Genomic DNA, 17,890 nt, shown 5'->3' on the forward strand with positions numbered 1-17,890 from the left:
GGCTTCCCGACGTCCAAATTCTTCAACGAACTACCCCGAGCCTCTTTGGGACCTCCAAAAGCTCTCTATGAGCTTAAAATTCCCTTAAACACAAGGTTTTACGTGTGCATGAACAGTGCACAAATCGAAGGTTAGGTTTCACGGGGTTTTCGAAGGTTTCAGTTTCTAAAACTTGTACCAATGGATTCCTGAGGTCACAAGGAACATGAAAATACTTACCTTGGGTCCAATAATAGAGGAATATAGCTAATTGGTAGGTGGGTATGTGTAGTCCAAAAGCCACCAATCACAACTAAGAGAACACTTAGTTCTAATTGGGTCCAATAATAGAGGAATATAGCTAATTGGTCCACAATCTTAAGTCTAAACCACAACATCCCATAATAATTCTCAACGTCCAAGGTATTTAGGTAATTTTACACCTTCGATAAATAAATAACACACATCTCCGGGACAGGCTGTGACATTTATTTTCTAAATGGTGTAAAGATAAATTTAAATTTTAAATTGGGTTTGTTAGGGTAGTTTAGGTAGTAAATTTGGGTTTAAAGTGATATTAGTTCTTTAATTAAAAATAATATGGATGTAAAGAGTAAGTTGGGGGTAGAAAAATGTTAGATGGGTTCAAATAAAATTTTCCTTTTAGTTTTAACTATTTGTCGGTCACGGTGAGTTTCTATTTCTAACATTTGGAATAACATTTTGTCTTAGCAAAGTATGCTTGGTAGCTTGTTTAGTGGAAACCAATGGCTCGTTTGTGAGTATTTTAAAAATGACTGAAAGCACTTTAATTGAAATGTTTTTGAAACTAATCCTTAATAAAAATCTAAGTGGATTGTGGAAAAGCACATATTTGGTGCTTCTTTAAAAAAAACATTTAAAGTGTTTTTGGAACCCAAAATCAATTTCAACTAAAACACTTTCAATCATTTTAAAAACACTTCCAAACGAACTCCACGTCTATTCCACATGTAATTTACGTACAAAATTCCAAATACAAACTCCCTCACATACTTTCACCGTTGGAATTTTATTATGTTGGAACTCCTTCCTTATTAGTGGCAAATCCAAGATTATAATATCTCAGCATAAAGCATCCAAATTTTATTTTAATTGACAAAATTTCGCCTAAATCATACGTGGATCCGCCCATACTTCTAATATTAATGTTTTAGTTTTACAGATTCATGAACAATTTTTATATACTAAAACACAGTTCCTTCCCAATGCTTTTTATGTTTGTTGGCTCTAAATGCATCTTAAAAAAGAATTACAAGCAAATTTTTGGGAATATCTTATACAATGTATTGATTGAATCAACCAACTCTCATATAATTCGAGACTTTAACCATATTCTTAAACTTAATGAACGTATTGGTGCAGTTTATTCCTTACATCGCTCTACAATTCATTTCACTTTCAAAACTTTATAAATTAGGCTGACATATGAGATGGGGAAGTGGGTCACTTTTTTGGTCTCACTGCCTCTCACAAGCCCCTGAAACCGGTCTCACTTGTCTCAACGTGATAATTTCTTAGTAAGTTGCTTACATGCCCGATCATATGACGCTCATGCTGAAATTTATCTACCTCCATATAGCCAAACACTTTAATATTATGTTTAGTTACAAATTCACGCTACAGAGTTCGTTTTTATTTTCCTTTTTCTAATGGATTGAAGGAGGGAAATTGGAACTTTATTAAAATATAAAAAAGAAACCCATGCATTCAAATGTTTGTGTGGCCCAAATGTAAAAGCCCACATTTGTTTGAATGCTGCTTAAACCCTAACAAGCCAGTACGACGGTGTTCTTTCACTCTGTGATCTCCTCTCACTCTCTCTCCCAAATCCCCCGTCCCTCATTTCACATACGCTCACCCTCTGCCATGTCATCAATGGCGTACATTTCTCTCTCAAAACCCTACCGATGGCGACCTCGACCCTCCAATCCTCAGTCCCTCACGCTCCTCCGCCTCTTCAGCTCAACCGAATCCCCCACCGGAGCCACAGCGGCAACCGAGTCCGCCACTGAAGCCACAGCGGCAACCGAAGCTGTAGCCGCCGCCGAAGCAGCAGCCCCAGCCCAGACCCGTGTCCCAAAACCTAAGCAGCACCGTCATCGAAACCCAGAGAAGACAGAGGACATAATCTGCAGAATGATGGCGAATCGGGCCTGGACGACCCGGTTGCAGAACTCGATCCGGAACTTGGTACCCGAATTCGACCACAACCTTGTGTGGAATGTCTTGCACGGCGCTCGGAACTGGGAGCACGCCCTCCAATTCTTCAGGTGGGTTGAGCGGTCCGGATTATTCAAACACGACCGCGAGACCCATTTGAAGATTATTGAGATTCTGGGCCGGAATTTGAAGCTCAACCATGCCCGGTGCATCCTTCTGGACATGCCGAAAAAGGGCGTGCAACTCGACGAGGACCTCTTCCTTGCACTCATTGATGGCTACGGCAAGGCGGGCTATGGTAAGGCTGGCATTATTCAGGAGTCTGTTAAGTTGTTTGATAGTATGAAGGAATTGGGTGTGCAGAGAAGTCTCAAGTCCTATGAGGCTCTCTTTAAGGCCATTATGCGCCGCGGCCGGTATATGATGGCTAAGAGGTATTTTAATGCAATGTTGAGTGAGGGAATAGAGCCCGATAGGCATACTTATAATGTTATGATTTGGGGTTTCTTCATGAGCAAGAGGTTAGAGACCGCCAAGCGGTTTTATGAGGATATGAAGAGTAGAGGAATTTCCCCCGATCTGGTTACTTATAACACTATGATTCATGGGTACAATCGGTTTAAGATGATGGATGAGGCAGAGCAGTTGTTTGTGGAGTTGAAGGGGAGGAATATAGAACCTAATGTGATATGCTATACTACCATGATTAAAGGGTATGTTGATGTTGGGAGAGTTGATGATGCTTTGAGGTTGTTTCAAGAGATGAAGTCTTTTGGTATTAAGCCGAATGCTGTCACATTTTCAACTCTGTTGCCGGGGCTTTGTGAGGCTGAGAAAAAGGATGAAGCTGTGAACATGTTAAAGGAGATGGTTCAGAGGTATATTGCTCCCAAGGATAATGCAATCTTTGAGAAATTGCTAACTTTGATGTGCAAATCTGGGGATTTGGATTCAGCTGCTGATGTCCTCAAGGCAATGATTCGGCTGAGCATTCCCACAGAGCCTGGTCATTATGGTATCCTGATTGAGAACTTTTGCAAGGCTGGAGTTTATGATCGAGCAATCAAGCTGCTTGATAAGCTTATTGAGAAAGAAATTATTTTGAGGCCCCAGAGTTCTATCGAGTTGGAGGCTAGTGCTTATAACCCAATGATTGAGCATCTGTGCAACCATGGGCAGACTGAAAAAGCTGAAGTCTTTTTCCGGCAGTTGATGAAAAAGGGTGTTCAGGATTCAGTTGCCTTCAATAATTTGATGTGTGGGCATGCGAAAGAAGGAAATTCTGATTCTGCTTTTGAGATTTTAAGGATCATGGGTAGGAGAGGGGTCCCTGGAGAAGCAGATTCTTACAGGTTACTCATTAACAGCTACTTGAGTAAAGGTGAACCGGCTGATGCCAAAACAGCTTTGGACAGTATGCTTGAAAGCGGGCATATTCCAGAGTCACCACTATTCAGGTCAGTTTTAGAGAGTCTATTTGAAGATGGGAGGGTTCAAACTGCAAGCCGAGTAATGAAGAGTATGGTAGAGAAGGGGGTGAAGGAGAACATGGATTTGGTTGCCAAGATTTTGGAAGCCCTCTTTATGAGAGGTCATGTTGAGGAAGCGCTGGGACGAATCGATCTACTTATGCAAAGTGGATGTACACCTCAGTTTGATAGCCTTTTATCTGTTCTTGCTGAGAAAGGGAAAACAATTGGCGCCCTCAAGCTGTTGGATTTTTGCCTCGAGAGAGATTGCAGTGTAGATTTCTCAAGCTATGATAAGGTGTTGGATGCTCTCTTGGAAGCAGGGAAGACTCTTAATGCATACTCAATATTGTGTAAAATAATGGAGAAAGGAGAGGCCTCCGATTGGAGTAGCACCAAAGATTTGATTAAGAGCCTAAATCAAGAGGGTAACACGAAACAAGCAGATATCCTCTCCAGAATGATAAAGGGAGGGGAGAAAAGCGGTCAGAGCAAAAAAGGAAAGAAAGAAGCTGTTGTTGCTTCCTGATTTGGCATATCTTCATAAGCAAGCCTTGAAGGAACTAGAAGGAGATGCCCATTGAACTTGTTAAATTCCGCATTGGCGCTTGTGATGGGTGCTGGGCATTCGGAAACAACAGGAAGGACAGTGCTTAGTCGGAGTTGTACTAAGCCGCATTAGTTTTTGGTATAGGTGAGATTTTCCTTTTTATTCGCCGGTTTCATTGTTACTTTGTTGGTTGCAACAATGTTTTTGTGCCTTGCAAGTTGAAAGTTTTGTTACCGAATTCAAATAACGCGGATCCTGTTCATAGTTATGCTGTTGTTACCATACTCTCAAATTGCTGTGACATTGTATTGGGAAGTTATTACCCCTTTGCTTTTTCTGGAGGGCAAAGAATGAACAATTCTAAAGACCTTGAATAATTATGTTCCGCAATCCTTTATTGTTTCAATCGATGTTTATGTATAAAACGAACTGAGATTATTAAGTGCGAGTGAAGGACGATATGTTTATCCAATCAAAGTTTGAAACAGTACGTGTTGAGTAATCGAAGCCCATACAAAACATAGCAATACAGAATCCAAAGTTAAACCACAATGGGGATGGTGCCTAACAAGTAATAAGAGATTAAAAAGCAATCGCGTTTATCCAGTAATTTCTTCTTCTTCTTCTTCTTCTTCATCCTGATGATCCTCGTCGTCGAACATGATTCTTCTTTGTTTCCCGGAGGGTGTGTCGTTGGGGGTTTGACTGGTGTCGGAAATTCATCGACTTTAACAAACGTCATCCCAAAAGGGTTTCTTTCTTTTTCATCACAACCGAAAAACCGATCGTTAGCGGCAAGGAGCTTATTACTCAGCTGACTAAGTGCATTCACTTCTGCGTCTGCATCCGAGGTCTCTAGTTCGAATTCACTATCCCACGATATTTTTTGCATAAAAGAATGATAATCAACGGGGTGTTGATGATCACCTCCAGAAGAGTACTCTTTTCGAAAAGGGTCGTCCGTTGGATTGGACGTGGGAAAGTTAACTGTTTCCTCAAAACTAGTATTGGGGGGATTCAACGTGGGAAACTCAAAATCTTCACCCGTATCTACGTCCTGCCCGCGGGGACTTTGAATAACGCCCACGTCACCGTCGAAAGCAAAAGATTCAGCAGCGAGATTGTCGTCTTGATGGAACAATTCGTTTGAAACTTGAACAGCATCATCGTCAATTCTTGCATGGTTTTTCGGAGGAATGGTTGGACGAGGGCTTGAAGATTGTCGGAAGCTCAATTTCTTTGTCTTCTTCGGAGAAAATTGAGGTTCCACCTTAAAACCGAGCGGAAATATAGACTGTAGCCTGACATTTTTCATCATCTTCTTCGTCTTCTTCATCATACCACTGAAGATATTTCTTTTCTTTTCGGAATTAGGAGTAGTGACGAACTCATCGGACATGGGAAGTTTGTATCTAGGAGATGACTCAAGTTCTTCGACCATATTTACTTGACTTGTAAACAGTTCACAAGCCAACATGTTGGAGCACTTGAAAAACAAAGTTAGATCAATATATTGTTTTTGATTCTCTAAGTTCATATATATATATATATAGCTTGCAAAGGCGCTAATCTCACCTAATCTTTCTTAGTTCTTGTTGCCTATATTGCGTAGGTTTCCTCTTTTGTTTTTGTCCTCTTGGCTCCCTTTCTCTTTCAGGGAAGTTTTAATCACAAAATTCCCTCCGGGAATGGGTTTCCTCTTTTGTATTTGCGCGACACAGAAAGGAAACAATACCCAGAGTTTGACCGGATTTGACCGGAGTCAATTCCTTCAGTCAGGCGGAAAAGAAATACCGCCAGATGGGTGGTATTTCTATTAATTACTAAACAATTCAGAATGCATCAATTTTATCTGACGGATGCATTTTTGCTCATCGTCCTATGTATTATTATTGAATGAGTTCAAATAGTAGTTGTATGTGTGATACACACACATGCTACTTAATAAAATGTGCCGACTTATAATTAGAACATGAATATGTGAAGCTGTTTGAGATTTTGAAAATTTGGATATGTTGATTATTGTACCATAATAAGTTTGTATTGTTAATCTCTCTATTAGAATTTTATCATTTTTTTACTCGACAAGAGGGTAGTCTATGAAAACTAGCAATTGTACACGTGCTATGCAAGTGTTTATTTAAATTTGAATTTTTTTTTTTAATATCATGGTATTGGGCATATGCTTGTCATTTTCAATTCGACAAGAGTGTCAATATCCTGGTATTGGGCAGTTGTGTTCGTGTTTGGATTTTCCCACATGCTAGCTTAACAGATCGTTTCATGTAAAACCATTTAGGAAAAAAACCTGAAAACAAAAGAACGACGACAGACTGCAAAATTCAACAGGGTGCTCAACTGTAATGCAATGCGGGAACACCATCAGCATCCAAAACTGAACGAATTTACATCATTGACGGAAACCATCCATCCATCCATCGTTAAGATCCAAAACATTCATTAGGTCTAACTAAATTTATATCACAATCTTTACAAGATACTCTAATCCTCTTCTTCCCCTAGATGTTAAATGTCACCCTCCTCCTTGCTTACGACCTGTTTTCCCTTGCATCCATCTGTTGCAATGGCGAGAAGATCTGTGTACTTCTCACTTGCGCTTCGGTTTCACAACTGTCAACTGCAGATGGATCACTGCCTCCTACATTAGCAGATGAACACGGAATCTCATTATCTTTTGCACTTTTTCTCTCTTCAGCTTTTACACCTGTGACAGCTTTACTATCAGTTTCATCACTTTCGACCTTCAGTGAATCAACGGGATTTTCAGCATTGGTTGACAAATTTTTTGAGTGAGCTTTCTGGTCAGGTGATTTATCCTTTTGAACTCGGTCATTCGGTCCATCCCTAGAGATCACTGCTCCATCTTGGATCTGATCTGTCGGAGCACAGCCCGGCTCAGCATCCAGGTTACAGCTAACACCATTGGTCTGTCTGGATAACATTGCGTCACTGGTTGGAGTGTGCTGACTTGCCTGAGGAAGAACTTTTGAAGACCGAGGGCGTGTGGTGCCAGGTGTGGCAGCAGTGGATGAAGGGGTGGAAAGTGGCGTAGCAGCCGAGCTGCTACGCATTATATGTACATTAGGGGGAAGTTCTGAGTGGGTAGACATGCCGCCAGGTTTAACAGATTGGGTAGAAGAACCACTTGTAGGCATGATATGGACAGCATTCTTCGCCTGAGCAGCCTTGAGAAGTGATGCAGCATCTGAAGGAAAAGCAATGCGTGCCCCAGCAGCGACCGCAGCGGCTCTTACCATACTATCAGTAAGCTTCGGTATAGTCTTTTTGGCGATCACTGGAGCTTTTGTTGTGGAACCCGACAATCCTGTTTGATATGTTTTCACTGGGTTAAGGCCTTGCTGGGACTGCGGTTTTGCTTCAGCAGTAGTACAATGCACAGAGTTGCTAGTTGCATTTGTTCCAGCAAGCTTGCTGTGTGTACTTGTCCCAGCTGTTTACATGAATACTGTTAGTTACAGATTGACATAGTACTAAATAAATTAAGTAAAAATGTCAATAAAAATCAAAGAGATAAGAAACCAATCAAAACATTCACAACGGATTCAGCAATTAAGGTGCCAAAAAATCACCCACATCCACGGAAAAGCCAAGACTTCAAAAACAGGGGTGAAGACAATCCCAAAAATAGCAGAGTGATCAATAGATAATGCAGCAGCTAAAATATTAAAATATCTTGACAGTTTATGCACATCCATAATTTAAAAGGCAAAAAGAAAATCTTCGTTGGCAATGGCATTAAGAAAGTCAAGTGTTATGTTATTATAAGACTTTCAAAATACTTCTAGTATAATATGCAGAAACAATAAAACGTATCCATTTTTCCCTTTACTCTAGGACTCGCTATTGGGAACCAAAGAAGTTCAAATGGAACTCAAGAGTTCCTTGAAAATCTGCAGGATTTCATGGAAGCAACTTAAGAATTATATGTACTTTCCTGTAAACTAAAAACAGCATAGATGGGAGAGAGAATCACCGGTGCCAATTGTATTAGCTGTGATGTTAGGCATATTCAGGGCTACGGACAATGAATGACGAGCTGCCAACTGTGCTTCTGAAAGTTTACTACTTGAGCCGCCTCCAACATTCAAGTCTAGATTATTCTTCCTAATATTTTTCCACCTCTGTAATATAAACCCACAAAAATAGTAGGAACAAAACACATTAGTGCACATTTTTTTTTTAAGAAGAAACAAATTTTTATTGCAAAGAAAAAATAAATATACAAGAAAGGACAAGAAGTCCACAAAATCACAAACAAAAACAGGATATATAGCAACATCGCCCTGAAACTTAGAAACAACGAAAACTCAACATAACATTAGTGCACATTCATTCTTCTAATCACAACCAAAAGAAAAATAGTTGGAACACATGCATAGCTTGAAATGAACTGCCCATGACCTATTCATAATTCATAAGATTTAACATAATATATTCATATACGAAAAATGGAAATCTGTTGCCGGGATTTGAACCCGGGAAACCTGGGTAAAACCCAGACATCTAACCGAACTAGATGACAACAGACTGGTTTACTAATATGGCCTCAATTTTGAATGCACTGGAAAAGTCATCAGTATTATTTATACACAGTTGCTAGATGTGCAATTACATCTATATGGCAGCTACACAACTCCACCATTGAAGAATCTTCAGAGTCTATGCTTTAATCAATTCAGCTTAACTTCGATAATATACATAAATCAATCACTAATATTAACTCATGAATCAACAACGCAATTTATTCAAAAATTGTCAAATAATGTATGGCTTCAAACTGAGTTTTCATTATACTAGCACATCGACACGAGCTACAAATGAAGTACGGAGTATAGCAAAGAAGTGGCATAATGTCATACCTTTAATGGTCACATAAATGATGATGTGTTTGTGTAGAAAACATAACCAGATTATTATGTGCAAGTAAAGGTTGATATGTTTATCCAGTTCTTATTTCAGTCTCCAACTCCACTCCAATATGACAATATGACAACTAGACTATAAATTCAACAAATATAAACAAAACTTATCCAAGTACAAATCCTCGAGTCCAATTACATCACTTTAAATGAAAAAAACCAAGGGATTCTCTTTTCCAAAGTATAAAATAGATAAAAGGACCAGAGCCAAGGGATAATTCAAACTCTAGGTCATCTTCTGGAAAAATTATTTTTTTCAAAAAAAACAAATAAGGGAAAAGGAACCTCGAGTAAATTAGAATGCCAACTAATTAATTCCCCTCTAATACTAAGGGCATAGACAGAGTGATTAATGGCCCAAAAACCAAATAACACTCCCACCCACTTTGACTACAAGACAAGTTGGGAAAAGAATATAAACGTATATATTTTTTCGTTTATATTAATTTAAGTCATTTAGAGCAGTCGGCATTAAACTCTACATCTCTTTATGTTAATTTATTTCATTCTTAGATGTCATCTATGCTTCAGTCTATTTTTAGAAGTCGTTTCACAGTTAGTTTTAAGTTTATTATGATTCTTCTTCTACTGCAAACTGGGTCTTCAAGTACTTTTGGAAGTCATTTCGTGCCTAGTAAACCATAATCATAAGCATCTTGTTTATGTTGTTCATTTCTCTAAACTTCGGCAGGTTTACTAAAAGTATCTGTAATTTCTACCATCAACCAACCATAATTATAAGCATCATGCTCATGTTCATTTGTATTTTTTTTTTTTTTTGGGGAATTCTTTATGCTGCTTTGGATGCATCATATTACAAATAGAGATGGGAAAGAATAATGAACCAAAACATGAAAAGAAACAACAATAAAGCCAAAACATAAGTCTTGCGGTGACAGAAAAAAAAAAAACCTGAGCTAGCTGACTAGGTGTTCTGTCCCCTTTGAAATCTCCTCGTAAGATATTTGCCCAATTTCCTTCCCCATATTTCTGGACAGCAGCAATCAGCTCCAAATCTTCAGCCTCAGACCACTTCTTTCTTCTTTTTCGAGGAGCCATGCCATTTCCTAATGCATCATCTCCTTCAATAGTTTCCACTGTAGATGCTGCCACTGCAGGGAGGGGATTTTTCAGAACCGAAATTGGAACTGTAATGTTCTTCCCTTGCATTGAACATGCTGCTTGTGAATTTTGATGAGATCTAGATGACTGGCCATTGGGTAAATTCATTGATAACGGACCCTCAACAGTTAAACCATTCTGATGACTTGCATCACTTGATAAACCAGATGAAATTAGAACCTGGCCAAGAAAATAAACCATTTCAACAAGATAAGCTGGCTGGATCTTTAAACCAGTAAGGTAGAAAATAATCAAGAGATTATACAAATGTAATCTGTAATGTTTTTTATAGGAGACAAATTCCTTAAAGAGGGGGAAAAAAGTAGCACAAAAAGGTGTGAAGAGATTAAGACAGCACCAACAACCTTCAAAACATCAGAGTTCTAGCAAACAAACAAACCCCACCACAAAACGGATGCTAGAAAATTGCAGATGAAGAATTAACCCTAAACTCTAAAGCAATAAAAGCCCCTAGAGATGCCAAAAAATGAACCTTCATCTCCACCAAAATTCTACAAAGAATAGCAACCACCACCAGACTCGCCACACACATCTTCACACTTACGCCTCTCACAAAATAAAGTCAACAAATATAAGGCATGCCAAGAACAGCTTGTAAACCATGATTAGGTACCTAGAAGATTGAAAAGACCACATAATTTTTCATGTTCTCCCTCCATGGCTCCTTGGCATGGACCAGAAGTTGGGATGCACGGGATTTGTGTTGAAATCTATGCAGACTTTAAAATAATTACAGCTGATATAAGGCCAGATTCACATAGAAAGGGCAAGTGCAACATACTTGTGCGAAACTGGACATACCCAGGTCAAAACATAATCAAATGCCATTGGAGTTCCTACGTTCAATCCACCATTCTGCTTGCCTATTGACAGAGTACAATTCCTTGACCCAATGATGCAAAAGCAGTTGCTTGGTTGGACAAAATTCATCCATATAGCCAGACAGTAAAGAAAGTTTTACAATCTCAAAAAAGACTTCTCGGTCCAAAAATAGTTGCATAGTAAATTGTTATAATATCAGTGTTATATATTTTAAACAAGTCGATTGTTTGAGATGAGCTACAACAAGCCTGTTTTGAAGTTTCTAATATATGTTGCAGTGCTGCGCATTATAAGTGATCCTTTGAGTTAATTTGTTTGGAACTTAGGAGTCTAAGGCATATCCTACTCCTACTACTAGGAAAAGGAAAAGGTAAACAAGTGTGAGACCACCTTAACCCAGTATCCATGTTGCGGGACAACCGTTAGATGTTGATCACATGCTTTCTCATTTATATAGCTCAGGTGAAATATCTTTATGCATACTGGAATTAGAAACGATAAAAGGAGGATTTCGAAAGAACCAGAAGAGCAGTTTGAATGTTCATGCAATCAGAAAAGGTGGCTTCAGCAGGGAACTATAAGGCTCTATTTGGATGGACAATTTGGAACAAAAAAAAAGGATTTGGATTTGAAACAAGGCTAAATTTGCTATGAAAACTATAAAGCGTTAGATTGAATGTATTTGAAATAGTTACATCAAGGAAATTTTTTTTTTCTTCTCCCTTTTATTCTAAACATATAGCCGACCCCACTTAGTGGGAAAAGGCTTTGTTGTTGTTGTTGTTTTATTCTAAACATACAGCATTAACCTCCATATTGATTTCTAAATTCCCAGATTTATGGTTCATTTGGCACTGCTTTTGGAACAGCTAAAGATGCTTTCAAATAGCCAAAAGCATTTCCAGCAACCTTGGCAGAAAAACTAAAATCGCTTCTGGATTATAAGCAATTTTTGGTGCTTTCTGCAGAAGCTCCAGGCACCTCTTCAGGTAGCATTTCAATGTGCTTGGAGTGCTTTCTTTAACAAATAAAATTTTAAGTGCTTTTTTTGGAAGAAGGAGACTGTTTTATTGTGCTCCTGACAAAGGCCTGGCAAAAGTGTTCCATGTAGACGCATTCCCAAAAAGACCCAAATAAAAGTCAACAAATCTACAGGCAAGACACTCCATTCAAGGACCTGTAAGGTCTGAAGTAATAAACCCTGAAGCCTGAAGCAAATCATATATTAAGTATGTACTCATTTATATACCTTCGCGCATGCAGCAGCTTCTGTTGAAGCTTCAGCACTAACAGCAGGAAAAGATTCCACTTCGTATTCTAAATCACTATCATCATCCTGCTAGAGAAATTTAACATGACTCAGAATATGGAAAAAGGAAAATGAAGTCGTTTCCTGCAAGTTATAATGAGTAGGGAACTGATAATATACTTTATCATGACTCAACTAGCTTGCAAGAAAATGCTGCACATACTAGCCTCAGCAAGAAATTTGTAATTTAGTTCATACAACTTGAATATATTTCCATGAAAGTTACACGTCTATGCACAATATATAATTTGAAATTCACTATGGAAATATAAACAATTACCATGCAGGAAACCGGTGACTTAAAAGAGCACTTTAGATTTCTTTTCTGTTTTTCCTTTTTTCTATTTGGTCGAATGAGCACTTTATAACTTCATTCAGAATTTAGTTCATACAACTTGAATATATTTCCATGAAAGTTACACGTCTACGCACAGTATGGAAATATAAACAACTACCATGCAGGAAACTGGTGACTTAAGAGAGCGCTTCAGATATCTTTTTTTTTTCTTTTTTCTATTTTATTTGGTTGAATGAGCACCTAATAATTCGTCCATTAGACTAATGGCAAGATTTCTACAATATACATAATTCAAATTCAGACAAACAGGCTGGAAAAATTAGTGATGTCACAATAAATGTTCCTACTAAATTATCATTCCATTTACTTGCAACCATGCCCACAAATAACAGCTCTCGAAAGCCGAATGTACATCTAAGTTAACAGCAATTTAGTTATGGTAACTAAAGAGACGGGGTAAAATTTTTAGCTCTCTCTCCTTCTCACGCACACTCAGCCATTAGAATACCCATTATACTCACAATCCCAGAAACCACATCATTCACCAAAAAATGAAAACCTAATATATTACATATTTATCGACATACAACATTTGTGTAAAAGAGTAGGAACAAACACCATAAACTACGAATGAAGAGAAAAGGGTGGGAAACAGACCAAAGGTTGAGCCCCATTGTCTAATTTGTCAAGCAGAGCTTCACGATACGCTAAATGGCGCCAAAGCATCTGATACTCTCTGGCATTAGAAATTCCAGTTGAAGTCTTGGCCACCAACCGATTCCAATCGATCTTCCCATCAGGTGAGTTCGCCACTTCCTGCAGCAGAGCCAGCACAGTCGTCGGCGCATACCTGCCCATCAGCAATGCAAAAAACGAAAACCCCACATTAATGATTAAGCCCAATTCACCAAACAACACAAAAATATATGCAACATATTGAAATCGATGAGAGAGGGGAAGGAGGTACCTTTGTAAGAGAGTGGCGGTATCTTCTTCGGTGATAAAGCCCTTCTTAGGGTCCTTGGCTTTCTCAAGCATTGCTTTGATCACAGTGAATTCAGCTTCGCAAAATATGAAATATGGAAAGCCTAATTAGCCAATGGAAACCTCTGAAACCTCTGAAGAACCAAACCTTATTGGGCTTTGGGCAAAACCCTAAAACCCTGGAGAGGGGCTTAGACGCGGAGGAGAAAGAGAGAGAATGACAGGTGGAGGGACGGCGGAAGAAGCGGCGGAGCGTTGAAGAGCGGAAGGACGGAGGGGAAGGAGTTTTTGACGAGGTTTAAGGAGAAACGGATTCTCTACTGGCTTCTGTCACTCTCTATCTACTCTAGTCAGAACTCAACTGCTATGCTTTTGACCGAAAATTACTCCCCGTTATATACTTAACTGTTTTCTTTTTATATAAAACTAAATCTAATTACATTTTACAACTCTTTTTTTTATAGATTTCAAAATTGACCATAAAGTTTTTAACTTTTTCACATTACACCTTTATGTTTTAAAGTTGTATTAATGTATACCTTTTGTTTCTTTGATCATCTAATCATCCATCAAAATTGATGAGTTTTTGGTTAATATCTTATAAACGTAGCTTACACGTTAGCTCATATAAAGATTTTGCGCTCAGCATATTATCAATTTAATATTGTATCAGATGTTCAATTAGACCAAAAAATGCATAATAAAAATTTGAAATTTCGTACTACATTTTAAAAATTAACCCAAACTAAAGAGTGTGAAAGGTAGTTAGCTGATAAAATTATGTATATCAAGTCCCTTAAGGAAAGGGATCATTGTTTTTCATAAAAATGTGAACGATTCTGTGAACACGAAATATTCCTGAAACGAAAAAGACAAGAACACGTGTACAAAATAATATTTGTATTTGATGATTTTGGGTTACAATCTTTTTCAAATTTGATCCTCTGATTCGATCTCCGTAAGGTGTTGATTTGTGGATGTGCGATTGATCCAAAGGGCCGTTGGGTTTGATCTAAGGATGAACGTTCTTCAAGGGCCGTGGGCTGGATCTTGAAGATGGATTTGAGCGGATCTTCAAGGAGCCGTTGGGGCTTGATCTTGAGGATGAGCATTTCTTCAAGGGCCGTTGAGGCTTGATCTTGAATAATGGTGATGAACGGATCTTCAAGGGGCTTTTGGGCTTGATCTTGAAGAACAGTGATGAACAGACCTTTAAGGGCTTTTGGGCTTTGATCTTGAAGGACGGTTGGATGTGTGGATTTGTCTACGTTGTTGATCCAAAGGGCCGTTGAGGCTTGATCTTAGGATGAACGGATGATGAACGATGAACACTTTTTTCAAGGGTCGTTGATGCTTGATCTTGAATTGGTGGAAGTTCTTCAAAGGGGTTGTTGGGGCTTGATCTTGGAAGAACGATGAACGAAGAACGAAGAAAGCTTTCTTGATTCTTCAAGAACTTAGATGCTTGAGAGCTTCGGAGTTTCAGAGTTTCAGAGCTTCAAGGTTTTGGTGTAATATGAATTGGTTTCCCCAAATGAATGAAATTGGCTTCTATTTATAGAATTTTCCAAGGCCTAATTTTGAATATAATATTCCAGATGAAATAAGTCGTTTCTGACAGGTGTTGACATGTGTCCTATTTGATGACTTTTCCGACTCATTTCAATTTTTCGTCGAGTCACATGCTACGTGTAAAATTTATGTAATACATGAGCGTTGAAACTTTGATTTATCGGTCAACATTTATTTACCAAAATTTCGATGTCTACAAATGCCCCTACTTCAAGGCGCGTCGTATACATGTGCTTGTCACGTGTAGGAGATGCGTTTTGAAGCCCTTAATGTAGATGTCGATCCAAGGGCCGTTGGGGCTCGATCTTGAATTGGGCTGAAAATTTCTTCAAGGGCCGTTAAGGCTTGTTCTTGAACTTTGTTTGAAATTTCTTCAAGGGCCGTCGATGCTTGATCTTGAAGGTTGAAATTGGACCACAAGGAGCTTCATGTGGTAGATGATCTTTGGCTTTGGTAGTGGATGAATCGGCACGTATTTGTTTTTGCGCTTGTTGACTTTCCACAGCTTTGATCTTGAACTGGGTTGGAGGATTTTCTGGATTCCTCCAATTGTTGACTTTCCATAGCTTATTGTTGAACTGGATTTGATTCAAGGGTGGTGAATCGACACGTGCAGCCTACAACGCCTAGCGAGTCGACCCAAGAATTTGAGGGTCAAAACGAGTCTTTCACCCAGAGTGATCGCAACCCTGATGATATGAGATACTTTTGATTTTGAAGAAGTAGCGGATGAATCGGCACGTGCTTTATTGTGCTTATCTCCACATGCTTCAATGTATCATTTTCGCTTCCTTATATATTCTCCAGGAAAATGTGGCATCTTCTCGAGTTCCTCAGCTCAGACTCCTTCTGCTGAGTTGACTGTGCAGGCTGCATTCTTCCATGCTTGTTTCTTCTGCACGTTGTCTTCACATGCTGCAAGGTATCATTTTCACTTGCCTTATCTGTTCTCCAAGCAAATGTGGCATCTTCTCGAGTTCCTCAGCTCAGACTCCTTCTGCTGAGTTAACTGTGCAGGCTGCATTCTTCTCTGCTTGTTTCTTCTACACGTTGTCTCCACATGCTGCAAGGTATCATTTTCACTTACCTTATCTGTTCTCCAGGCAGATGTGGCAGCTTCTTTGGAAGTACAGCAGCAGTGGAAAACGAGTACTCGAGAGCAATGCTAGGTAGGCAATCAAGGAAGGGTTCCAAGCAGTCGGTTCCTTACCCGAGTTTGAGTGGAGGTTCCAGCATATTGCTTTCTTTATCCTCGTCTTTGCAGGTAAGAACAAGGACAAAGGAAAGGACAGGGAGAACGCATGATATGAGATACTCTTGCTTTATACCCTGGTGATATGAGATACTTTTGCTTTGGTGTTATTTGTTTGTAGAGGTACCCCAAGGAATAAGGAACACTGAGTGACTCGAGAGGCTTCGTTAGGAAGGCATTCTCGGAGATGAAGAAAAGTTATGTATGTCTGCCTTGCTATGGAGGGTGAAGGTGGACAGTTATAGGAAGTTCTTTAATACCTGTAGAGGTACTATTCTTTCACTCGTGTCGGCAACCATTGCGTGATTGATCAGTATGGCTTCACGTGCTTTGTTCTTTATAAGAAATCTTCGACAAATTGTCCGTAATTTCCGCCAAGCTGAGTGTGCATGTGACAGGTGTTGACGAGGCTGAAAAAGACTGGCGCCTCTTCGATATTTGGGATCGGCGCTTCGACAAATTGTCTGTGATTTCCGCAAAGCTGAGTTTGCTTGTGACAAATGCTGACATGTCTGGAAAAGCAAGATGCCTCTCCGATTTCTAAGCTTGCCTCTTCGATTTTTGAATTAGACTCTTCGAATTCTGAGCTCGCCTCTTCGATCTCTGAAATCCCGTCGAGTGCTGATTTTTATAGAGACATGCAGTTCGTTTCAAAGCACACTTAAATTTTCGCTCGTAGAAACTCCCTTCTTGCACTTCTAAGATCTTGATTCGTCCGACCTCCTCTCTTTTTTTAACACCTTTGAAAATGTCTGGACCCTCCGACCGTCGTTTTGACTTGAACCTTGGTGAAAAGGCAGTCCCGCCTTCTCCAAACAACATATGACGCCCATCCTTCATATCCCCTACTGGTCCTCTTACCGTCGGGGACTCGGTGATGAAGAATGATATGACTGTTGCGGTGGTGGCCCGGAACCTTGTCACTCCCAAAGATAACAGACTGTTTTCCAAACGATCTGATGAGTTGGCTGTTAAGGATTCTCTGGCTCTCAGTGTGCAGGTTCTGTGTCTAATATGGCCCAACGCCTATTTGCTCGAACCCGTCAAGTTGAATCATTGGCGACTGAAGTGATGAGTCTTAAACAGGAGATTAGAGAGCTCAAGCATGAGAATAAACAGTTGCACAGGCTCGCACATAACTATGCTATAAATATGAAGATGAAGATTGACCAGATGCAGGAATCCGATGGTCAGATTTTATTGGATCATCAGAGGTTTGTGGGTTTGTTCCAAAAACAGTTGCCTTCATTTTCTGGGGCTGTACCACGTAATGAAGCTCCAAATGATCAACCTCCGGCTCCTCTTCTTCCCGGAGTTCCGCTGAGTGATAAGGCACCACCTGATCAATG

General features: G+C 39.4%; 2 protein-coding genes across 3 annotated transcripts; one reads left to right on the forward strand and one right to left on the reverse strand.

The window, feature by feature from the left end:
• Nucleotides 1–1,785: 1,785 nt before the first annotated feature.
• On the forward strand, nt 1,786–4,577 carry LOC103401990 (large ribosomal subunit protein mL102 (rPPR5)-like). Its single transcript, XM_008340728.4, has one exon. The coding sequence runs from the start codon at nt 1,888–1,890 to the stop codon at nt 4,177–4,179; it is 2,292 nt and encodes a 763-aa protein (XP_008338950.1). The 5' UTR covers nt 1,786–1,887; the 3' UTR covers nt 4,180–4,577.
• Nucleotides 4,578–6,588: 2,011 nt separating this feature from the next.
• On the reverse strand, nt 6,589–14,087 carry LOC103401989 (uncharacterized). 2 transcript variants are annotated; one of them, XM_008340727.4, is made up of 6 exons: nt 13,701–14,087; nt 13,391–13,583; nt 12,376–12,462; nt 10,074–10,463; nt 8,216–8,363; nt 6,589–7,672 (listed from the first exon to the last, which is right to left on the reverse strand). In XM_008340727.4, the coding sequence occupies exons 1-6, from the start codon at nt 13,769–13,771 to the stop codon at nt 6,750–6,752; spliced, it is 1,812 nt and encodes a 603-aa protein (XP_008338949.1). In that variant the 5' UTR covers nt 13,772–14,087; the 3' UTR covers nt 6,589–6,749. The 2 variants fall into 2 exon arrangements, with proteins under 2 accessions (XP_008338949.1, XP_008338947.1); XM_008340725.4 differs by having other exon boundaries at nt 12,376–12,465; nt 13,701–14,085.
• Between the last annotated feature and the right edge of the window lie 3,803 nt (nt 14,088–17,890).

This window comes from Malus domestica, chromosome 15 (assembly GCF_042453785.1).
Source record: "Malus domestica chromosome 15, GDT2T_hap1".
Taxonomy (NCBI): Eukaryota; Viridiplantae; Streptophyta; class Magnoliopsida; order Rosales; family Rosaceae; genus Malus; species Malus domestica.